The sequence below is a fragment of the Nothobranchius furzeri genome, chromosome 4 (genome assembly GCF_043380555.1).
Source record: "Nothobranchius furzeri strain GRZ-AD chromosome 4, NfurGRZ-RIMD1, whole genome shotgun sequence".
Classification (NCBI taxonomy): Eukaryota; Metazoa; Chordata; class Actinopteri; order Cyprinodontiformes; family Nothobranchiidae; genus Nothobranchius; species Nothobranchius furzeri.
In genome coordinates this window covers 39,591,116-39,616,500 of record NC_091744.1, presented here as the reverse complement: position 1 = coordinate 39,616,500, position 25,385 = coordinate 39,591,116, and the positions used below count along the sequence as shown (strand labels likewise).

The 25,385-nt window shown below is 37.9% G+C and overlaps 2 protein-coding genes across 3 annotated transcripts; both read left to right on the top strand.

Moving 5' to 3' along the window:
- The first annotated feature begins 238 nt into the window (after nucleotides 1-238).
- LOC129159973 (BEN domain-containing protein 5-like) lies at nucleotides 239-8,863 on the top strand. The gene is made up of 8 exons (XM_054737119.2): nucleotides 239-952; nucleotides 1,216-1,331; nucleotides 3,293-3,576; nucleotides 4,054-4,178; nucleotides 4,700-4,732; nucleotides 5,943-6,001; nucleotides 7,221-7,428; nucleotides 8,473-8,863. The coding sequence occupies exons 1-8, from the start codon at nucleotides 799-801 to the stop codon at nucleotides 8,607-8,609; spliced, it is 1,116 nt and encodes a 371-aa protein (XP_054593094.2). The 5' UTR covers nucleotides 239-798; the 3' UTR covers nucleotides 8,610-8,863.
- A 341-nt stretch (nucleotides 8,864-9,204) lies between these two features.
- Nucleotides 9,205-21,404, top strand: LOC139061533 (uncharacterized). 2 transcript variants are annotated; one of them, XM_070550194.1, is made up of 8 exons: nucleotides 9,205-9,427; nucleotides 12,894-12,981; nucleotides 13,842-13,907; nucleotides 14,023-14,082; nucleotides 14,188-14,235; nucleotides 14,322-14,375; nucleotides 16,701-16,916; nucleotides 19,209-21,404. In XM_070550194.1, the coding sequence occupies exons 1-8, from the start codon at nucleotides 9,306-9,308 to the stop codon at nucleotides 19,212-19,214; spliced, it is 660 nt and encodes a 219-aa protein (XP_070406295.1). In that variant the 5' UTR covers nucleotides 9,205-9,305; the 3' UTR covers nucleotides 19,215-21,404. The 2 variants fall into 2 exon arrangements, with proteins under 2 accessions (XP_070406295.1, XP_070406294.1); XM_070550193.1 differs by having other exon boundaries at nucleotides 16,701-21,404.
- Nucleotides 21,405-25,385: the final 3,981 nt, after the last annotated feature.

The following is a 25,385-nucleotide window of genomic DNA, read 5'->3' as shown; positions in this document are numbered from 1 at the left end:
ACTGAAGTTACTCGTTGGTTACAGTATTCAGAAATGTTAGTCAAATAAGAGTAATTGTGAACTACTAAACACTTTGAATAAATTATTTAAATCTTAAATTTAATTTTAAAGTACTCAATTAAATGAAATCATTAAATTTAAATTAAATAAAAATTTACTAATTATTTAATTTTATTAGTTTATTTTATTTCATTAATTTATTTTATTAAAATTATTTAATTATAAAATTGAATTAAATGAATATGCAACATTTTATTCGAGTAGAAATGATAAAGTAAAACTACCCGTAAAAAGTATTTTTCCCCCATAAAGTTACTAAAGGAAATTGGCGGAGTGAATGTAACAAGTCCCTACCCACCTCTGGTGGATAATAAGTAATAATAAATCACTTTTTTTTTCTAGATGGATTGTAGTTTCAAAAAATGTCAATGTTTACATTTAAGAAATATTTCAGATATAGTGTCTGCAATTAGCTATTAACATTTAATGAGTCATGGGTCACTTATTCTCCCTTAAAATAAAAAATAATTGGTTGTAATCAAATCCCCACTATGAATTGAGAGGGGGAACTGGGAACTACAGCATCCTCTGCTCAGTGCTCACGCGCTTCCCGCCGTTGAAGTCAAAGCTAGCTGGAGGGGCGTATCTCAACATTAGCATTAGGACCAAGATCAAGAGCAAATTAAGTTGCGGCGTCACGATTTAAAAACTAAAATATTTTAGACCTTATTTCTTTTTAGACAACAGTTATATTTAACTAATTCGAATTTAGGAAACTAATTTTGTTTGCCTTAAAAAATGTTTGCTTATGTTAGGTATATAGACGACGGCTGTAAAGAAATCGTTCCAACAACCTTTATCAAAGATTTTGACAGCCAGAAGGATACCAGCAAAATTTACTGGGTTCGCTGGCAAGACAGTTTTTTCAAAGCTCAAATATTAATGCTGAAGGGTAAGTCACGATCTCACAAACAGTTTTACTTATTAATAAGGTCGACCTAGGATGTGTAGTTAACTTGACTGGCTGAAATCTCTGTCTACCGCTCTAGTCGAGCTAGCTAGTGTGCTATTAGCTTTTAGCTAGTTACGATAGTGTAGCGTTGCTAAGGTTAGCGTTCCTTAAGAACAGAGCGAATAATGAAATAACTACATAAAATTATGTACAGTATAGCCGATGCAGTCAAATACTTACATGAAGTGCTGTTTATATTCCAGACACCAAAGAGGACATCGAAGAGGAGCTGTCAACGGGGAGGGTCCGTGTTAAAAAAGTCATGGATCCCAGCACTTCACCGCTACCTTCTGAGGCGGAGGAAGCCAGGACAAAAAAAGTATATTCTACTAGCATGTTGGCAAACATTAGGCAATGTTCATTAACCACTCAATACTCACCAATGATGAATAAATGGGCCCAACGTTGGTAAAACAAAAATGAAAAGACAAATCTTCACAACTTTCCAACACACAAATGCGCAGCTGCTTCCGATCTTCTGTTTTTTCTTCTTCTCCTTTCTTGAGGGGTTTTACGGCGGTTGGCAGCCAACTGGGAGTTGCAGTTTTTATCTTTACCTTTACTTTTTACCGCCCCTACTGCTCCGGAGTGTGCATCAGCGATTACATTTTATTTATAAATCCAGTGTAATCCGAATTTTTTTAGAATTATAAACTAAAATCTTTATATTAAATTGTTAACCATCTTCCTTAACCTTTCAATCAATCATGATCTATATTATATAGACAACAAATAAAAATAATGTACATATGCATATCTGTCAATGGAACATACTCAGTTTAAATTAAAATGGAACATACTCAGTTTAAATTAAACACCCAATTCTAATTTTCTACTGAAAAGGTCATTATATTACTTACTGACACCCAAATTGTGTGGATAGATATATTTCATATAAGAAAACTCCCAAATAACCAAGTTTTTCTCCAACATATTTCATTAAATAAGTTTGTTCCATGCAGATTCCATCTCCATGCAGCAAGTTTCAGCTGTCTGGCTCATAGTATCTCTTTGAATTATTTTTATTTTATTTTTGTGTTTTACAGCTACTACTCAAAACGGGGTCTGAGTTTCTTATATATATATAAATTTGTAAATCAGCCTAGTTTGAAATAATTAGTTTTAGGCTTAAAGGAATAGAATCCATAACATAACAATCAAGGAGTCAAGTCAAGTTTTAAACCCAGAAAGGAATTCTACATATGTAAAAGTTAGACCATCGTTGTTAAAAAGTTGTTTAATGAGAAGAATATTATAATCAATCCAGTTCTGTAAAAACAATGTCACATCTAAATAAATATCCTGGTTATTGCAAATACTGTATAACACTTAGGGAGAGAAATTATGCTTTAAAAATGTAATCAGATCTTTTCAAAAAATTTCACAAATACCGTTAGAGATCTCAAGGGCTGAGCTTGTATTTACTAATCGAGAAAGACCCTCAGCTTTGGGAATTAACACACGTCCAGGTATAGTTAAGTCCTTCTGTAACCATAAATTGCATTTGTGTTACAAAGACGATATTAGTAGATCACCATTTTCACTTATTTCCACTGTTTGATCCTTTTCTGCTGCATAGACAATAAAGAATAAACCCATTCTTACATATTTATTTCACACCAATCAAAATATTTCAGGCAAATTTACCGAAATGTTAAGAAGTCAATGTAAAATTAATCATTGGTCTTTTTTGGTCTAATTAGAATTTTAATGTTCACAAGTTAAAAAATGTTATAGTTAATGTGTTTTTTAAAGTAGCTCAGTGCATGCTCTTAAATGGAGAATAAGGTTAGAAAATAAACACAAAATGACAAAAAAAAAGTTATGGCACTAATATTAAGAAAGAGAAGAAGTCGTCTGAGCAAATTCGATATTAACAACACAAAACGAATACATGTAATGTGGGTCTAGACAAAGAAGTCACTTATCAGCTATTTTGGGAAGACATGGTCTATTTCAATGAAAAAAAAACATCACAACAAAAAACGCATTAATAAGGAATCAGCAAGAGAAAGTTGTTTTGTCATTGTAAGCTACAAATGTCATTTACAAGAATATGCAAACTCAGTCCTTTCTGAGCAGATCTGTGTCCAAAAGTGTATTGTTACTGGAGTGAATAAAGCCAACATCAGGCCATGACATTAGGTTAAAAATTATTTCCAGTAATATTGCACTTGCTTTGAGTAGCATTGCTTAGTTTGTTAGTATGTGAGTTTGCTAACTTTAAATCTTATGAAAGTCATACTGTAATTTTAAGTTGTGCTTTTTTAATGTTTACAGACAACTCAGAAAAAGGCCGCAGAGGAAGCAAAAGATGTTAACCTACTGGCCATTCTGCAGGAAAGAAAAAACAGAAAGAGGAACTCTCCACTCTGCCCTACCAGTACCAAAAAAATCAGAGAAGATATCCTCAGCGATTCCCTCTTTGAAGATGATACTGAGGATGACGATAATGATGGTGGTGTTGTCCCACAGAAACTTTATGAGGAGGCAATAAAAAAACAACGCTTTTATCAGAAAAAGTATAGTTGCATGTGTCTACAGCAGCAGGAAATGGAAAAAAGGTAAGTTTTGAATAGCCTTGAAAAATAATTTTGTATTATTGTTAATGTGTCCTAACAATATACTGTAAATCTACCTTTAAGCTCTAGTTGGATTCAGTCTTGTTATTGTCCTTGCCAAAAGTAGATGGGTGTGTAGAATATTGTGAATAGCAATAGCATTATTTGGTCCTGTTGAAATAGGCTGGGTACTTTGATCAAAAATATGTTTTTAATTATTGAGCCTTATTATTGAATCTTTATATTTCAAAGGTGTGTTTATACTTTTAAATTGATATATTTGGTAATATAATATTTTGCTACTTGTTTTTGTCACACAACTACCACATACTGTCCAGATTTGGCCTTTCTGAATGCTGTGCACATGTGCAGCACTACCCATCTGCACTATAGGCAGCTAGATAATTTCACAGATAATAATTAACAATTTTTTTATCATTTCCTAATAATATAGTCATTACATATTTTCTTCTGTTTAAGAATGCAGGAGCAAGAAAAGAGTCTTTCAACAATGGAGTCTGAAAATAAAACTCTCCGAGAGCTGAACATAGAGCTGCAACAGCATCTAATGAAGGCGCTGAAGTCAACCTCCTCCAAGAGCAGTGGTGAGGACAGATCATTTCCCCTAAGTCTCTTTACTAATGCAGTTGTACCTAAAACTGAAATGTGTTGTGGGTATTTTTTAATGTATACTTCTGGGCTTAATGTAAATTATCCCATATAAGGAAATGTTTCCCTCTGGGCTGGCAGTCCCAAACCCCTCTTATCTTGTTGAAATGTTTTTGGGCAAAACACTGAACTTAGACAGTTATGCACCCATTTGTTTGTGAATAGGGAAAAAGATAGAAAAGCAATATATATTGTAGCTCACTTAACTTTTACAGTTGCCTGACGCTCAGAAACAAACATTTTAACAAGGATATAAGGACAGAATATATACATTTATCAAGTAGCTGAAGGTAGCAAACATCAAAAACACTTTGGAAGTGACCATTAGTTGCAGTACTTCAGCTGTGAGCTTAGGTATCACTAACCTAATAAGGTTTGGGAAACATATTCTTTGTTGTTGTGTTTTCCATTATTTCCTGTGTTCATGATATGCTTATTTTCTCTCTAACTGTTAAAGATCCTGCCACCCAAAACTCAAAGACTTTATACAGTAAGTGCAACCAAAATTTATCAACATTTAGAATACAATTTTTTTTTTAAATTTACATTGTTAAAATAGATTTCTACACTTGCAGTACCAACTTGATATAAGTGAAATCAGAATTGTGAACTAATTTTACATTTTCAAAAGCCCCCTTAATTTAGTCAAAGTGGTCTCATGTTTGGTTTTACATGTTTGTCAATCTTAAATGTTTCATTTCATCACACAAATGTAAATTTTACTCAAAGACAACACAAACACAAAATGGAAGTTTTAAATCAAGGTTTTTATCAAGGGAGAACTGAAAATCTACACAGCCCTGGGTGAGTAAATGATTGCGCCCTCAGCTGAAACTAGTGCTGTGTTGAAACATTTTGAAAAATTGATTCTGAATCAATTCTTCTAAGAAACAAATCGTATCAATTAAAAAGTCCAAGAATCGTTTGGTTTAACATTGTTTGCCTTTTCTTTAAAACTAATGAAAAGTAAGGTCTGAAAGGGTTAACACAATTTTTTCAGGTGAATTGTTACTCAGTGTTGCATCATTTCATTTCAGCAATATAATTAAGGTAACAGCTCACAGAAAAGTTTTCAAAAGCAGTGACCCATGTTGAATTGGAACAGATTGGGTTGAATCAAATTTTGTCGATTCTAACTCTTGAGAATCAAAATCAAATTTATTCTTGAAATGAACCAATACCCAGCTTTAGCTGAAACATAACTTAACAGCGGCTCATCACACCCGACTTCTGTTTGTCCTGCCGCACAGAGGCCTGATTCCTACCACACCTGTTCTCAGTAAAGAAATCAATCCTGTCAGACTTTCCTGAAACAGTGAAGTAGATCAAAATATCCTCAACATCATGCAGAGATTCCAAGACATTCAGCAACAAATGGGATGACTTGTCGTAATTTGGCGCTATATAAATCAACTTGAATTGAATTGAATTGAAGCTGCTAAGGGCAGCCCAATCGAGGTAATTGGGTTTCGGGGCAATCACTTTGTCACACTGGGCCATGGAAGTTTTGGATTTTTCTTCTCCCTTACTCATAATAACCCTCATTTAAAAATGGCCTTTTGTGTTTGTACTTGTGTTGATTTTGATTTAAAGTGAGACAGTTTTGGAAAAAAATTATCCATTCTCCACTTACACCATGTGGCTTCTTGCTTGGTTTAAGCAAGACACAAATGCTGAATATTTTAACATTCTTTTCATAGTTGCAGAGTCTGGCAGTGAAGATGGAGTGGAGACACCTAGGTGTCCAGAAGGAGAGGAGGTACTGTACTTCCCCTGCATACAGTATTCAAATACACACCACAAGTGTAGCAACACAACTCATATATGGGGTGCCATTTGTAATGTTACACAGTAAAAAATTATCAGCAAAATTTTTAATCATTTATCTTGTAATCAGAGAAAAAAACTAGGTTTCATTTTTAAGCACTTATTTTCACCTTGTCATTCATGTATTTATAAATGTTAAGTTTCCTAGCTAAATATTTAGTTAGCAAGTTAAATAAAGCCCCAGAGTGTGATATTTTTACCTGTTTACTATCAAATCCTGCGTTTCCAGTTCACAAACTTGTCCATCCATCCGTCTATCCATTTTCTGAACCCGCTTTGTCAATGCGGGGGGGGGGGGGGGGGGGGGGGGGGGGGGGGGGGGCTGGTGCCTAACTCCAGCAGCCAACGGGCAATCAGGCGGGGTTCACCCTGGACAGAGAGCTAGTCCATTGCAGGGCAACACAGACACACAGGACAATCAATCATGCACACACACACTCACACCTAAGGACAATTTGGACAGACCGATCAACCTAACAGTCATGTTTTTGGCAGATTTAAATTCAAATACAGTGCAGAATTTTTCCCTGACGACGGCGCAACACTGACAGTTTTAGGCAGAATATTTGAATTTTAACCACGATGCACTGAACTGCCAAATTATTGACTGCACGTGTCTGTAGCATGATTAGACACTCCTTTATATAGTTTATCAGCAAAAAAAAAGTGATTTGGGGGTGACTTGCTCTTTAAAAACTAGACATTTAGCCTGTAAAAAAATGTTTAAAAACAAAATATTTGATTTGAAAAATAGATATTAAATTAGGAAGCTAAATATTTTGTTCCAAACTAAATGTTTAATTTTCACAATAAATATTTTGTTTTTAAAATATATATTTAACTTGTTAACTAAATATTTAGCTAGGAAACTTAACATTTATAAATACTTGAATGACAAGGTGAAAATAAGTGTTTAAAAAATGAAACCTACTTTTTTGCTCTGATTATGAGATAAATAATTAAAAATATTGCTGTTAATTTTTGACTGTGTAACATTACAAATGGCACCCCATACTCAAATAGCAAAATGTGTTTTCATATGTAGAACTATGAAGAACACCTCTCCATCATTTGTTCACAAGCCAACTAACTTTTCAGTGTATTTGTTTTAGACTTGTGTGGGTGTTTATTTTTATTTTTATTTTTGTCAGATTCACCTGGGAGGAGGAGTCTACATCCGGAGAGAGGCCTGGTCAAGGATTAAAAACCAATCAAAGGATTCTTTGTTTGTGAAGGAGCTTGCAGTGGCAATCTGGGGAACAAAGACCCTAGGCCAGAAAAGCCTTACAGGGAAGGCGTGTCCTACAACTAAGAGCACCAGGCAGCCTTTAACCCCAAAGAAGCTGGAAACATTGAGAGGTATGGTATTTTTAGTTGGATTTGCAAAATGTTCTTGAGTGTTGACAAGTATGAAGGAGTAAAAGTGCACAAATAATTAAATATATCAATAGACAAATGCTTTAATGTCAATAATAGATAAAATTGAATTTAAACTAGGGTGGTCATATTTCCATTTCCCAAAAAGAAATCACACTAGGGCTGGGCTATATGGCCTAAAATCAACATCACGATATATTGAGGATTTAACCTCGATAACAATTTGTTTGATGCCGTTTTACCTTGGCCCCCAAAATGCATTGAAACAGCCCTGGCTGTGTGACTGAATTTGAAGGTGATCTGAATTGTATCAAATGTATAAATATTACATGTGTATAACTTATTGTTTTATTCAACGTGTAGTGGAGATAAATCTACCTATATTTTACTTTCAAACACTTTGCTTTGTTTTCTTGTTGCTTTGTTTTCTGTCCCATCTCTCATCTTCCTGCATCTCCTCTAAACTCTCCAGAAAAACTACTACTTGGCTTCTTACTTTTTCACCTCATCAGTTACTTTTGAGCAGATCAAAGGGATCTCCTGACCGCAAAGTGTAGTAGGCGTTTCAATGCTGCGTCGGTGAGGTGAAACACCGCAGCACACGGATAGCGGAGCGCGTCAAGCCATGTGTTGTAGTGCAACACATGGCTTTTACAAACATATACAGTACCGGATAAAGGACACATCCTTTTATGGAGTAGTTTTTCTTTGTGGTGTTTCTTTTCTTTGGACCTCTTTTCTACATTGTAGATTAATTGACATTTGCTATATTTTGTTTGCTACACATTTCCATATGTTTTCATTCATTGTTTGATATTTTCAATTTTAATTCATACTATAGAAGAAAATGAAAAAAATATCTATATTTTTTGTTTTCAAACTTTTGACTGATACCCAATACTCAAGTAACAATGAAGCAAACATTGTTGATAATATATTGCTTGTAGGAAACCCTGTTCATGCTTATGTGAATGATTTTTTCAAGACTTAATACTTAGGTTCTTGTCTATTTGTATTTCATTTCAGCCTGCTTCAAAGAGTGGCTCATCAACAAAAAGTTGGAGGAGCCCGAGCTGCAAGCAAGATGGGTAAAAGCAGGGCAATACCTTACAGAAAAAATTATGGACATTAATAAACAAAAAAACAAAACCCCCAAGGACTGAAATGTGGCATTTTTTATGTTTTATGTTTTCATAAGGTAAGTTAAATTAGTTACTTGTTATTAGTGTTTGTTCTTATTTGTTATTAGTTTGTTTTTTAAATGATTTGTATGCATTTTGTTACCACGTTCTTTGTTACACAAACGTAATAAATGTACATACTGACTTGAAAACCTTACCTTGTCTTTATTGTAGTAGTTACAGTATGTAATATTTTCCAATATTCTGTCTTACTGTAACAAAATTCAGTGTGGTTGTTCAGTACACTCGTATCCTCTGGGAGAATTTGTACTGCTAATCAGCATCCCATGCATGGACCACCATTGAATGCTGCTCCAATAACATGGACCAACAATCAATAGTGGTCCATGCTGGTCTATGCTGGTTCAGCTGGTAACCAGATCCATGCTGATTACCAGCTGAACCAGCATAGACCAGCATGGACCAGCTAGATCAGCATAAACCAGCTAGACCAGCATGGACCAACATGGACCAGCATGGACCAGCTAGACCAGCATGGACAAGCAAGACCAGCTAGACCAGCATGGACAAGCAAGACCAGCTAGACCAGCATGGACAAGCAAGACCAGCTAGACCAGCATGGACAAGCAAGACCAGCATGGACAAGCTAGACCAGCAAGACCAGCTTGACCAGCATGGACCAGCTTGACCAGCTAGACCAGCACCAAAACACAACATATGCTGGTCTATGCTGGTTACCAGCTATGCTGGTCTATGCTGGTTTTTCCAGCAGGGTCTTCCCCGTTGACAGCTCCTCTTCGATGTCCTCTTTGGTGTCTGGAATATAAACAGCACTTCATGTAAGTATTTGACTGCATCGGCTATACTGTACATAATTTTATGTAGTTATTTCATTATTCGCTCTGTTCTTAAGGAACGCTAACCTTAGCAACGCTACACTATCGTAACTAGCTAAAAGCTAATAGCACACTAGCTAGCTCGACTAGAGCGGTAGACAGAGATTTCAGCCAGTCAAGTTAACTACACATCCTAGGTCGACCTTATTAATAAGTAAAACTGTTTGTGAGATCGTGACTTACCCTTCAGCATTAATATTTGAGCTTTGAAAAAACTGTCTTGCCAGCGAACCCAGTAAATTTTGCTGGTATCCTTCTGGCTGTCAAAATCTTTGATAAAGGTTGTTGGAACGATTTCTTTACAGCCGTCGTCTATATACCTAACATAAGCAAACATTTTTTAAGGCAAACAAAATTAGTTTCCTAAATTCGAATTAGTTAAATATAACTGTTGTCTAAAAAGAAATAAGGTCTAAAATATTTTAGTTTTTAAATCGTGACGCCGCAACTTAATTTGCTCTTGATCTTGGTCCTAATGCTAATGTTGAGATACGCCCCTCCAGCTAGCTTTGACTTCAACGGCGGGAAGCGCGTGAGCACTGAGCAGAGGATGCTGTAGTTCCCAGTTCCCCCTCTCAATTCATAGTGGGGATTTGATTACAACCAATTATTTTTTATTTTAAGGGAGAATAAGTGACCCATGACTCATTAAATGTTAATAGCTAATTGCAGACACTATATCTGAAATATTTCTTAAATGTAAACATTGACATTTTTTGAAACTACAATCCATCTAGAAAAAAAAAGTGATTTATTATTACTTATTATCCACCAGAGGTGGGTAGGGACTTGTTACATTCACTCCGCCAATTTCCTTTAGTAACTTTATGGGGGAAAAATACTTTTTACGGGTAGTTTTACTTTATCATTTCTACTCGAATAAAATGTTGCATATTCATTTAATTCAATTTTATAATTAAATAATTTTAATAAAATAAATTAATGAAATAAAATAAACTAATAAAATTAAATAATTAGTAAATTTTTATTTAATTTAAATTTAATGATTTCATTTAATTGAGTACTTTAAAATTAAATTTAAGATTTAAATAATTTATTCAAAGTGTTTAGTAGTTCACAATTACTCTTATTTGACTAACATTTCTGAATACTGTAACCAACGAGTAACTTCAGTGAATACAAAAAAACATTAACTAAAAATGCAGAAAACAAACATCTACAGTTCTTGTTAAAGGGAGATGTTTGCACAGAATTTTGTTCTTCTAATGTAATTTTCTAGCTATTGTTTCCACCACATGATGACCATTCATGATGAAAGACTCGCCTGATATGAGTACAATTTATTTTAAAATAAACCATGTATAGCTGCCATTATTGTAGTTATAAACTCTCTCAGATTGGTGATTTGCTCAAAGGTGATAATGACTTGACCTGGACTGGAAGATTATTTTAGGGACTTGGACTCACACTTGCCCAGTAGGGTCCAGTGACTTGACTTGGATTAATCCTATGAGACTTGGACTTGCACACTAACCCCGGCTTTCCACTGGAGCCGTCAGCAGCACGTTACTGCAGCAGCACGTCATAGCTGCTGATAGGAACCGTGTGGTCAACAGAACCGTTTCCACTGGAGCCGTCAGCAGCGCGAGTCGGCCACGTCTCAGGAGCAGCATGTCGCGGCCTTTACGCGCCGGTTCTATTTTCTACGCGCGACGCCTCTGAAACGGGTCAAGTTCGACATTTTTGGGGAAGGAAAGACAGGAAATCGGACGCGGAAATGGAGAGAAGCTCCCGAGATTTTCAGAATAAAGAACGTACTGCCTTCCGGTTGCTTTACTTTAAAGAAAAAGTTACTAACTGTGCGGCCCCGTGAGAAGTTATCACCTAGCTAGCGGTCTCCTTTGTTTTTCAGGTCCGTATTGGCGATTATAAAACGGACAGAACATAAAACACAAACCATGTTGTAGTTTTCTCCTGCTTGTTGTTGTGTTTACTGACGAAGTCACTCGTGTGACTTCGTGCCCTGTCGGTGACAGCTGCTCCCCTGCTGCTTTGCGTCTCGTGGGAAGGGCCAAGCAGCAGCTTACGCGAGCAAAACGTGCTGCTGCAGTAACGTGCTGCTGACGGCTCCTGTGGAAACCCGGGGTAAGGCAAGGGTCGGCAACCCGCGGCTCTGGAGCCGCATGCGGCTCTTTCATCCATCTGATGTGGCTCTCTGCTTGTAAACTAACTAATGAATAGTTAAAGATTGTCTGCGTAAACCTGAACAGGTCAACTGTTTGTGCATAATCAAATAAGTCTATAGGCGCTTTCTGAGCTGAAGAGGATATGAGATTCTGGACTGTTCTTCAGACAGGCTCATTGATGTGTTGGAGACAGGAACAAGTGCTATTCAGCCAAAGATTCATAATCAGGGGACATTTTTTAAGTCTCTGAGAGACCGTGTTTAGAAAACACTGAATCTTCCTGCATGGTTCTGGTTATGCGATGCGCTCCAAGCCCCCGATCTACACATCTTCATCTTGCTGTCCACCATACGCATGCGCTGACAGCGAGCTGCGCTGAGCTCAGTGTCCATCTCAGATGTTCTGATGGGAATCTTTTCCTGATTGATGTAGCTACCTCTACGATGTGCATAACGATTAAAATATCAGCGCATCTGCAGGTTTGAGATTTCTCCATCAAAATAAACAGTCAAACACGGGAAATATCCGGTCAGTGCGAATCCTGTCATTTAACTGTTTTACCTTCTTGTGAAAATTGTTGCAAACAGAAACATTAAACCGGATGAACACCAGAGCCATGCACACTGTGCCGTTACCTCCGTCAGTGTAAATGAGGGAAAAAAACTACCTGATTGGATCCTTTTCAACAATGATTAATGCAAAGTTTAGTTCAGTACAATGTTTAATTACAACAGTCCAACGAGACAGAGCAGTTATGTGTGACGCCTCAAGAAGCGTCACCTGCTCAGCTATTAAAACCACTAGAAGGGTGAAAAATATCAAAATATTGTAGCGCAGACGGGCTACATTTTTTTTGGATCAATTTGAAACAAACTGTTTTATTAATAATCTTCTGTTGAAAGATAACTTTGAGGTACATGAGCGACTGGTATTGGTTGCTGTCACCTGTTGTGATCTGTTAAAGCAGCTCTCTGCTGTCTGAGTGTAGGCCCCGCCCACAACGCCACAGCTGCTGTGGCTCCCAGTGTTTTCTTTACCGTGGGAAACGGGTAATAATGGCTCTTTGATGGGAACAGGTTGCCGACCCCTGCACTAAGGACTTGAGTGTGACTTGGACTTTTGAAATGGTGACTTGACTAATACTTTCAAATAATGGTATTTCTTAAGTGAGCTGAATTTCACCAGTGTAACTGTTTAAATTTACCATGGTTTTATTCACGAATCATGTCTGTTACTGATATCGATGTTCATTTTTGTTTTAGAATGCCAAAGCGCAAGTACAAATTGTACCTGGAACCAAACAGTACCATCAAGTTACCCTCTGCAAGATGGAACAGAGAGACTTTGGATGTAAGTTAGCTCATGAAAGATGTATCAGAGTTCTTGCAGGGTCTTAAATGGTCTTAAAAAAAGTCTAAAATACATAACTTTAAATTCAAGGACTTAAGTCTGAACAACGCCCACCCAGTTTTTTGTTCTATGTCTTAGGACTGCACAATTAATCGTTAAAAGGTTGTGATTTCAATTCATGCTTGTAAGCAAACTCATTCTGAAATGACAATTAAAATGAAAAAGGGAAAAAAAAAACACAATCATTGTACCGCATTTTAAACCTGGACATAATCTGCATGAAAAAAAGTGCTCCCTCTTTTTCCCTCAACAATTGATAATGGCGGAGCCTTATACCATGTGATGCAGAAGCGAGCTGGCAGGATAAAACAACAGTAGCCTTTATTTATTGTTTTTATTTTCAGTGTCAGCTGTTACAAAGCTGATTTGCAGTTAATACGTGCAATAACTATTTAAATTGGGGAAAAAATTGTGAGAGAATCATGATCTAAATATGAGCAAAAAATAATTGGGATTATTTTATCCAGAATCGTGCAGCCCTACTATGTCTTAGGTTTAAACAGGTCAGTTCTTTTGATTGACTGGATAACAAAACATCTGCCATCAGATGCTTCTGAGATGTTCCAACTCAAACAGACTTTGTTAATGTGTGACTTTGTGTTAATGTGTCATGCTGGTCTAACATTTTGTTCATAGCGGTCTTAAAAGGTCTTAATTGTAACTTTCTGAAACCTACAATAACCCTTTTGTAATGCAGTAATGAAATTTGACTTTTTTTTTTCTTTAACAGATCTATCACATTGCCTTTGCTGATGTTTGAAGACACTAAATAGGGAATATGGTTTTGTAAATATTTTCAGACTTCTCCCTTGAGCAGTGAAAGCTGTGACCAAGTGACTTCTGGTCCATATTCTGCAGATTTTGAGGTGAGGGTTACATGTATTCTTAAATTGATAGAAACATGATTTCACACTGTGCTGCCCTGCACAAAGTGTTGTGGTACTTTCTTACTTAGTAACATCTTTTCTACCTCCTCTGAAGACCACGTCTTCATCTGGTCATTTTGATTTCCCGGAATATCCAGATGACACAATCAACCTTGTAAGTTCTTTTACCAAACCTCATGTGCAAGTTTGTGATATTTACAAACTGAATGTACAAAGAAATGAACTAAAAATCTTTTCAAATAATTTCTTTTGTCTCTAGACCTTGCCCTACACTGAATGTGGCAGAGAAGATGCTGCAGATGTTGAGGTGATTGACTAATATGTGAGGCAAGATAATATTATTACACATTTCTGTTTCTTACTGTGTTTGTGCCTTTTCTACATTCTCTTCAGACCATGTCTCCATGTGGCTGTCTGGAGTCTGATTCAGATGAGACATTCAACCTGGTAAGCTTTTAACCAAATCACACAACAATACCTGCAATTCTTATTTTTATACACAAGCAATGTTTTTCTATTATCTTTGCTGTTTATTATAAGTGTTAAACAGCAGTCCACTGAAGTGAGGCATTGTAGTGAGTTAATAAAAAAAATAAATTACAAGGTCTATTCAAGAAACATTAAATAAAACAGAAGGCTCGACATGAAGTTGGCAAAAACAGAATGAGCGAAAAACTGAACAGATCAGAGGATCCGGTAATTAACTGAAAAACTGTAATAACGGAAATTGGAGAGACAGCATGTGTATCTCATGATAATGATCAAGCAGCACAGGTGAGTGACATAAGTGACATTTCTGGGAAAGTAAAAACAAATAGATATCATGTAGAGAAAAAGTATTCTAAATGCTGGACTAAAAAGAGGGAGAACATCTGCAATGGTCCAAGAAATTACAGTATAAAGAGACCTAAACCAGGAAAAAAAAGATCTAACGTAACAGTGCCTTCAAAACCACAAACAGGACATTGGCAAAATGGAAAGGCGCTAAAAATCCACAAAAAGAGTGCAACAGATATAAGGGGTAACATACGGGCTAGTGAACACTAGAAAAGCTATATAGATCAAACTAAAATTAACCCATAAAACTAGGGATAAAGAAATTAATTAATACTGCAGAGTAAATTAGGGCTGATCAATAAAAGAGGAAACTAATATGGAAATCAGCATCAAAGACCAGAAAAAAAAACGTCATTTCTGATGGAAATAACCTAAGAAAAACTAAATAAAAAGAATTCATTGAATCAAGGGGTGTGCCGATTAATTTAAAAATGATTAATCATGTTAAGCGTACCAAATTGTTTACAATTCAAAAACGTTTAAAATCTAGCATTTTAGTCGTGAAAAGAGCGTCTCTGTTGTGTTTCATGTTGGCAGCAGCGTCCAGTTTACCCGGACTTGCTGACTTTTTCGGCACCGTTGGAGCGGGGGTGCATAGACGTACTAAGACGGTCGTTCTGAGACATCGGACTGTATGTTCTTGGGTGTTATTTGGTATATGTGGTGCTTTGGGTGCGTCCCATCGTGGGGTGGTTTACAAGGACTCACATCATCTGTCAGCAGTAAAGAGTTACAGCTACATGTCACAAATGTCTCCCAGGAACTTTTAGTTATGATTAATGTAAAAGGATTTAAATTCCATCTAGGGTCATTCGTAATATTACCTGTTGTTGTATTTTGCCAAGCAAAAGTAATCTTATCATGTTAAGCTAACTTTGTGATGTAACTGCATCGACTAACAGAGGATTATGTTCATGTGGGTCATCAGCATGATGTTGTTGAAGTTATGAAAGCAAACATGGCTGGAATCAGTTTTACCTGTAATCTTATTTTTCTTCTCTAAGTGTGTGTGCTGCTGTAATGAGTGAATGTCCCCACTGTAGGATTAATAAATCTATTCTGTTCTATTCAATACATTTTTATCCGCCAGTAGGGAAAAAATACATTTGAGGATTTTTTACCTTTCCGGGCTTCCGTACAAATAACCTGGTTACGGAGGAGGGGTTCGTCTCCCAAACCAAAAAACACAATCCCAAACTATGCAGGTGTTGATAAAATGCGAGTTCCAATGGCCTGTATTTGATTTGTCACAACTCCTTTGTTTGTTAGTATTCGGTAGCTCTCGCAGTTGAAACCACGCCTAGCATGCTGCATGCTAAAAGCTGTAGCATACCAAACAGGAAGAGAGAACGCCCGGTGTTAACAATGAGCAGCGGGGCAGGAAACGATATATCTTGCTCTCATAGGCTAGTTTGTTAGCCAATCTGAGGCTAGCAAATTCAAATAATGAGTATGAACGAGCAGCAGCCGAAGCTGCCTGATGGAACAAGCCGGAACCACCTGAATATTGACCCAGACCGATTGAATGGTCTGTTAATCAGTATTTCGTAACGTTTTTTAGATGTAAAATGTTTCATATTACTGGTTAATACTTAAGAAATAACCACAAAGTCCTGAAATTAGAATTCAATTCAATTCAGTTCAATTCAAGTTTATTTATATAGCGCCAAATCACGACAAGAGTCGTCTCAAGGCACTTCACATAATAAACATTCCAATTCAGGTCAGAATGAAATGGCCTCTTTAATAATAAATAAATAATGAATAAATCGGTTTCCTGATCTCTAAACAAGATTTGTCCAAACAACCGAAAAAATAATTTAGCACCAAGTAAAGAGGGGAATCGATCCGATACAGTCACCCGATCAGTTGCTTTTATCATTTGTTTTTGCTGGTAGATACATGCAATAATGTGTGTTTATTGTCACCCTACAGCCCACAACTTCTTCTGGTGGCTTATCTGTGCTGCAATCAAGTGACGTCAGCCAGGAGTTTGAGTGCGATTCCTCACCTGAAAGTGATCCTCAAGTTGATTCAAACATTGAAGACCTTCCAGAGGACGACCCATTTGGACAGATAGGATTTGACACTGACATGGATTCTGCACTAATTTCAGGGGGTACAACAACAAGGGCTGAAGCACTGCTCATGGTAATGAGTCATGCAGCAAGACATAACATAACAGGAACACAACTTGATGATTTGTTAAAGCTTATAAATGCACTGTTTGGCAAAGAGGTTTTACCGAGATCCAAATATTTGTTCAACAAAGTGTTTAAGAACTCTTCTGACATAGTGGAATTTCACTTCTACTGCAAAACCTGCAAATTATACATTGGCAAACAAGAAGACATAAAAGAAAAAAACATTGTTCAGTGTACAATTTGTAGTGCTCCCATTGAAATTAGCACATTGAACAGTGCAAGCTTTTTCATAAGCATACCAATTGCACCTCAAATTCAGACACTGATGGAAAACCCTCAAATTCAAAACAGCATGAACTACAGATACCAAAGGCAACAGAATGAACATGTTATCTCTGACATATATGATGGTGAAATGTATCAAAACCTGTCAAAACCAGGTGGCATTCTGTCAGATCCGGCCAATTTGTCATTTAATTTTAATTCTGATGGTTCACCTGTCTACAAGTCTTCCAAATTTTCAATATGGCCCATCCAGCTGCATTTAAATGAACTCCCTCCCAAATTGAGATTCCAGAATGTAATGCTTGCAGGTCTTTGGTTTGGTGCTCAAGAGCCAGTCATGCCAATTTTTCTAAAACTATTTGTTGATCAGGCAAAAACACTGGCATCCAAAGGTGTGTCCTGGAGAAAATGTGGAGCTCTGGTGAACAGCAAAATTGTTGGACTCTGTTGTTGTGTGGACTCAAAGGCAAGACCAGCTATGCAAAACACCACCCAGTTTAATGGGTATTTTGGTTGTGGCTTCTGTTTACACCCTGGGACTCTCGTTGAAAAACAGGTGAAGTATACTGTGACTGCCACAGAATACCCTGATAGAGAGGCTAATAAAATGATTGCAGATATGGAGCATGCCGTAGAACAACACAGAAGTGTCAGAGGGGTGAAAGGTCCATCACCACTGATAAACATGCCTTATTTTGACATTGTTTGGGGGTTTGTTCCAGACTATATGCATGCTGTCTTGCTTGGTGTCATTAGACAGCTGACAGAGCTTCTGTTGAGTGGCAGTGATCAACCCTACTATATCGGCAGTCCAAATACAATGAGGGTGCTAGAAAACAGGATCAAGGAAATCAAGCCACCACACCTTATTACATGACTTCCCAGACCCATTGCAGAGTTCAAGTACTGGAAAGCCTCAGAGTGGCGAGCTTGGCTCCTGTTTTACAGTTTGCCAGTCCTGAATGGGGTGCTTCAGTCACGTTATGTGAAGCACCTATCCCTGCTGGTGTTTGCAGTATTTCTGCTTTTGAAGGAGAATGTCACATTCGAAGAGATCAACAAAGCAGATGAGATGCTGTTCGAGTTCGTGGCAAGGTTTCAACTGTTGTATGGAGAAGCATCTATGACATTCAATGTACACTTGCTAACGCACCTGTCCAAGTCTGTGAAACTGTGGGGGCCGCTCTGGGCACACTCAGCATTTGTATTTGAAAATGCAAATGGTGGTCTGTTGAAACTGTTTCACGGAACAAAATGTGTAGCTTTGCAGATTGTAAACAAATTCTTGTTGCATAGAACGGTTCCGCTTTTCAGTACAAGGTTTGCAGTTAGTGAGCAAGTAAAGAACTTCTGTTTGGAGCTCACAAATAACTCAAGAGTAAAGTCCTTCATTAGATATCAAGACACAACTGTTCTGGATAATGGCAGGGTTACTGAGACAACTGAGGAAGAGAAAAGTGCCTTCATTTCTGCAGAAAAAGTTCCACCAGATGAAATGGTGGTACACAAGAGAATGGTGCACAAAGGACTGGTTTATACCAGCAAAAGCTACAGCCTCAGTAAGAGAAGAAGGGATTGTTATGGAAAGTTGAGTGATGGTGTTTGTGGAGAGATTCGAAGCATTATATCTTTTCCCTCAGAGTGTGGTACAGAAATTGCTGTACTTTTCCAAAAGTTTCATACACAAGCATCATTCCCTTTACCACAAGGGTACAGATTTGAGTCACATATTAGACTTATAAGTAGGGGACCTACTGTGGATCTGATTCCAGTAGACAGGTTAGAGCAGAAATGTCTGGTCCTGAAAACTGGTGATGAGACTTTCATTTGTGACTTTCCAAACCAACATGAAAGAGACTAGTCTTTGGTTGTCGTTCTGTAGGTAACATTTTTCTCTTGTGTTTCACAACTTCTCTTGATCAGTTCTGGCTGATTCAGATTTCTGCCCAGGAGAGTGGACTTTGTGTGCTGTGCCATGTGTCTGAACTGGCTTCTTTGTTTTCCTGATTTACAGTTCTGAGCATTCCTCACTGTACTGGAGAACACCAGGATTTTGTATTTGTGGAAGGTCCTTCTTCAGAGGGGACAGGGAAACAACACAATATGGGGTTTGATTTGTGCCATAAGTGGGGAGACCAACTTCCTTTTCCGCGCTTGCATAAAATGCACTCATTTGACCAGTTTCCTCAACATTGCGCATGCTGAAAGTCCACTCCAAGCATGCACCTTCTTCGAGAGAGGGCCAGCTCACGTGTGTGGCCAACCTGCTGTGGGTGTGCTAGACTTGGTTCTATCTGCACGATGCCTTTTGGAAAGCTGCAGCCTTGAAGTAGAATTTTGCTCCCACAAATCAAGCTGGCTTTTGACAGTTGGTGGTGAAGACAAAGAACTGCATTGACTTCCCTCTGATGGGTTCATTTTTAACATCACTGACACATGTACTAAAAATAACCACAACTGTTCTGAAAAATTGCAAACTCTAGTGGTCAAGTGGTCTTGTTCCAAAACCTTTCTTGATGGCTGTAGTATTTTTAGCATGCACAAGATGAAACTTTGATCAATTTCTTTTAAACATTAGAAATGCTCGGTGTCACTGAGAAAATAGTCTTTTTGTAAAGCACCCCAACTACAAAGAGCATTTCTTTGCCTGTGCACTTTTCTTTTTTAGTGTGCATGCTTTAATTCCATTTCTAGTTCTTTTTAAAACACAGGAAGTTTTTTCTTTACCTGCTAACATTTCGTTTGTGACTACAAACATCCTCAGAGCTGACACTGATGGTGGCGTCACTTCCTACTCCATTTATCCCCGGGCAGCAGAGGACGTTGTCGCCCTCTGCTGCCCGCTCTCCCCTCTCCGTTGATGTAGTCCCATGCACGATCCAATGTGTAGACTCCATTGTCTCTGTTCATGGTCCCACATCCACTTCTCCTTATCTCTATAGCTTCTTTGATCCATCTTTTGTATTTCTATTGTTCGCTGTTTATCCTTGTGTCCCAGTCCATTATGTGGTTTTCTCTTGTGCAGTGATCTGTTACGGCCGATTTCTTTATTGTGCTTTCTGCTTCTTGCTTCACTGCTCTTGTGTGTTTTCGACTTGTTTCTTTCTCGCACTCCTTTCTGTGTTCTATTGTTCGTGTGTTGAGTTGGCGACGAAGCACTATAAAGAAGTCAGCCGTAACAGATCACTGCACAAGAGAAAACCATATAATGGACTGGGACAACACAAGGATCATAAAAACTGAGCAACAGAAGTACAAAAGATGGATAAAAGAAGCTATCGAGATGAGGAGACGTGGATGTGGGACCATGAACAGGGACAATGGAGTTGGATCGCACATGGGACTGCATCATCGGAGAGGGGAGAGCGGGCAGCAGAGGGCGACAACATCCTCTGCTGCCCGCGGATACACAGAGAAGGAAGTGACACCACCATTGGCGTCAGCTCTGAGGATGTTTTTAGTCACAAACGAAACGTTAGCAGGTAAAGCAAAAACCTTTCCTGTGTTTTAAAAAGAACTAGAAATTGAATTAGAAACAGAACACAGCAAGAACACACCAAAGATCCATGCTTTAAGTGTTCACCTTTTTTAATCTGCTCAAATCTTTAAGTTTTGTTTTTACTTTATGTACACAGTGTTTATTGATGGATGGAAAAATATTACTATTTTATCGAAAAACTGCAATGTTAAAATGTGAACAAAAGTGATGTAATCTTGATTAGTTGCTAAAGCCACTTTAAATAGCAATAAAAATTCCCTTAAGATTTTAATGTTTATGATGTTTAACATTTGCTGAAACAATTACAATTTGTTTGTTTTATATAATAAATGTATATAAAGATAATATTGACTATTGTGTAATTATTCATAGATCCATTTTTTTAATCTTAGAATCTGTTTATTTTATTTATTTACTTATTTTTCCTAATATTAAATGTACTAAAATATGTATGCTCTTGTCTTCAGTGTGGCTTGTGTCTGATGGAGGAATGTTTTTATTAAAGTGCTTTCATAGATTCATCCAAAACATCAAAACTGAAAGTGATTGAAAACTATAGTTTTAGAATTGTAATCAGAGAGAGAATTAACCATATTAACAGTATCAAGCTAAGCACTTTAAAACACATTCCCCAAAGCAATCTAAACATTACTGGTCTCAATTTTTTGGGCACTACTGGCAGTTTTTCACACTGCAAGGAAGCAGGAAACCTTGGGAGAGAGGAGGGAGAAATGCGGCTAAAGATATGGGGCTGGAATTCAAACCCTGGATCAACTTTGGCCACCAGCAGACATTGCTGGTGGATAAACCAGCAATGACCAGCAAGGAAGCTGGTTTAGCTGGTTTATGCTGGTGGACCAGCATATACCAGCTAAACCAGCATGGACCAGCAAAGACCAGCAAGGAAGCCATGCTGGTCGTTGCTGGTTTATGCTGGTCCACCAGCATAAACCAGCTAAACCAGCACCAAACCAGCATGGACCAGCAAAAACCAGCAAAGACCAGCAAGGAAGCCATGCTGGTCTATGCTGGTTTTTCCAGCAGGGACCCTTCCTTAAAACGAGGAATAGTTTTGAGCTGTGTGTGGCTAAAATAACCAGACATTCTGCATTTTTCCAATAGGACTACAAAAAATCTTAGCGAGAAGAAAAAATGGCGGATTGGCTCTGTGTTTAGCCGAGGGCCATTACCATATTTGGTAGTTATCCTCACTAAATTAATTACTGATGTAATAGATAATGTAAAAACTGAACGGGTGGACAAATATGCCCAAAACTTAATTATTAAATATCTAAATAGCAACTCCAGTGAATAATATAAGCCTTTTTGCTCACTTAGACACTTAAAATGTGAAACACACCGTGTTAATGGATAAAAAGGTGGGTTTTTCATGTTATGTCTCCTTTAAATTGACACCAGATCCGGTGACCTTTGGGACATGGTTTGACCCCCTTAGGAAAGTGCTATCATCATGAAACGTTCAGATCACTTACAACTCAATAGATTCTACCTTCCTGTAACGTTTCAGCCTGATTGGACCTTGTTTTCACACAAATGAACCCAGAATGATGTGAAATTGTGCTTCGTGCAACATTATTCTGGGTGCCATTTAAAAACCATAAGTGCTAATGACTCCATTCCTTTTTGTGGTTGTAGGGGCTGTTGATTGGAGTACACTAAAACAAACCTGATCTCACTAGGACATTCAGAAGCCAAGTTATAAGCCCACAAATGTGTAACTGGACTACTTCTTTAAATTGACACCAGATCCGGTGACCTTTGGGACATGATTTGACCCCCTTAGGAAAGTGCTATCATCATGAAATGTTCAGATCACTTACAACTCACTAGATTCTACCGTCTTGTAACGTTTCAGCCTGATTGGACCTTGTTTTCACACAAATGAACCCAGAATTATGTGAAATTGTGCTTCGTGCAACATAATTCTGGGTTCCATTTAAAAACCATAAGTGCTTATGACTCCATTCCTTTTTGGGGTAATGGGGGCTGTTAACTGGAGTACTCTAAAACAAACCTGACCTCTTTAGGATATTCAGAAGCCAAGTTATAAGCCCACAAAAGTGTAACTGGACTACTTCTTTAAAGTGACACCAGGCCCGGTGACCTTTGGGACATGGTTTGACCCCCTATAGGATTGTGCGATCATCATGAAAAGTTCAGATCACTTACAACTCAATAGATTCTACCTTCTTGTAACGTTTCAGCCTGATTGGACCTTGTTTTCACACAAATGGACCCAGAATGATGTGAAATTGTGCTTCGTGCAACATAATTCTGGGTGCCATTTACAAACCATAAGTGCTAATGACTCCATTCCTTTTTGTGGTTGTAGGGGCTGTTGATTGGAGTACACTAAAACAAGCTTGACTTCTCTAGGACATTCAGAAGCCAAGTTATAAGCCCACAAATGTGTAATTGGACTACTTCTTTAAATTGACACCAGATCCGGTGACATTTTGGGACATGGTTTGACCCCCTTAGGAAAGTGCTATCATCATGAAATGTTCAGATCACTTACAACTCAATAGATTCTACCTTCCTGTAACGTTTCAGCCTGATTGGACCTTGTTTTCACACAAATGGACCCAGAATGATGTGAAATTGTGCTTCGTGCAACATTATTCTGGGTGCCATTTACAAACCATAAGTGCTAATGACTCCATTCCTTTTTGTGGTTGTAGGGGCTGTTGATTGGAGTACACTAAAACAAGCTTGACTTCTCTAGGACATTCAGAAGCCAAGTTATAAGCCCACAAATGTGTAACTGGACTACTTCTTTAAATTGACACCAGATCCGGTGACCTTTGGGACATGGTTTGACCCCCTTAGGAAAGTGCTATCATCATGAAACGTTCAGATCACTTACAACTCAATAGATTCTACCTTCCTGTAACGTTTCAGCATGATTGGACCTTGTTTTCACACAAATGAACCCAGAATGATGTGAAATTGTGCTTCGTGCAACATAATTCTGGGTGCCATTTACAAACCATAAGTGCTAATGACTCCATTCCTTTTTGTGGTTGTAGGGGCTGTTTATTGGAGTACACTAAATTAAACCTGATCTCTCTAGGACATTCAGAAGCCAAGTTATAAGCCCACAAATGTGTAACTGGACTACTTCTTTAAATTGACACCAGATCCGGTGACCTTTGGGACATAGTTTGACCTCCTTAGGAAAGTGCTATCAGCATGAAACGTTCAGATCATTTACAACTCAATAGATTCTACCTTCCTGTAATGTTTCAGCCTGATTGGACCTTGTTTTCACACAAATGGACCCAGAATGATTTGAAATTGTGCTTCGTACAACATAATTCTGGATGCCATTTACAAACCATAAGTGCTAATGACTCCATTCCTTTTTGTGGTTGTAGGAGCTATTAATTGAAGTACTCTAAAACAAACCTGACCTCTCTAGGACATTCAGAAGAAAAGTTATAAGCCCACAAAAGTGTAACTGGACTACTTCTTTAAAGTGACACCAGGCCCGGTGACCTTTGGGACATGGTTTTACCCCCTATAGGAATGTGCGATCGTCATGAAACGTTCAGATCACTTACAACTCAATAGATTCTACCTTCTTGTAACGTTTCAGCCTGATTGGACCTTGTTTTCACACAAATGGACCCAGAATGATGTGAAATTGTGCTTCGTGCAACATAATTCTGGGTGCCATTTACAAACCATAAGTGCTAATGACTCCATTTCTTTTTGTGGTTGTAGGGGCTGTTGATTGGAGTACACTAAACCAAACCTGATCCCTCTAGGACATTCAGAAGCCAAGTTATAAGCCCACAAATGTGTAACTGGACTACTTCTTTAAATTGACACCAGATCTGGTGACATTTTGGGACATGGTTTGACCCCCTTAGGAAAGTGCTATCATCATGAAACGTTCAGATCACTTACAACTCAATAGATTCTACCTTCCTGTAACGTTTCAGCCTGATTGGACCTTGTTTTCACACAAATGAACCCAGAATGATGTGAAATTGTGCTTCGTGCAACATAATTCTGGGTGCCATTTACAAACCATAAGTGCTAATGTCTCCATTCCTTTTTGTGGTTGTAGGGGCTGTTGATTGGAGTACACTAAAACAAACCTGACCTCTCCAGGACATTCAGAAGCCAAGTTATAAGCCCACAAATGTGTAACTGGACTACTTCTTTAAAGTGACACCAGATCCGGTGACCTTTGGGACATGGTTTGACCCCCTATAGGAAAGTTCTATCATCATGAAACGTTCAGATCACTTACAACTCAATAGATTCTACCTTCCTGTAACGTTTCAGCCTGATTGGACCTTGTTTTCACACAAATGAACCCAGAATGATGTGAAATTGTGCTTCGTGCAAAATAATTCTGGGTGCCATTTAAAATCCATAAGTGCTAATGTCTCCATTCCTTTTTGTGGTTGTAGGGGCTGTTGATTGTAGTACACTAAAACAAACCTGATCGCTCTAGGACATTCAGAAGCCAAGTTATAAGCCCACAAATGTGTAACTGGACTACTTCTTTGAATTGACACCAGATCCGGTGACCTTTGGGACATGGTTTGACCCCCTTAGGAAAGTGCTATCATCATGAAACGTTCAGATCACTTACAACTCAATAGATTCTACCTTCCTGTAACGTTTCAGCCTGATTGGACCTTGTTTTCACACAAA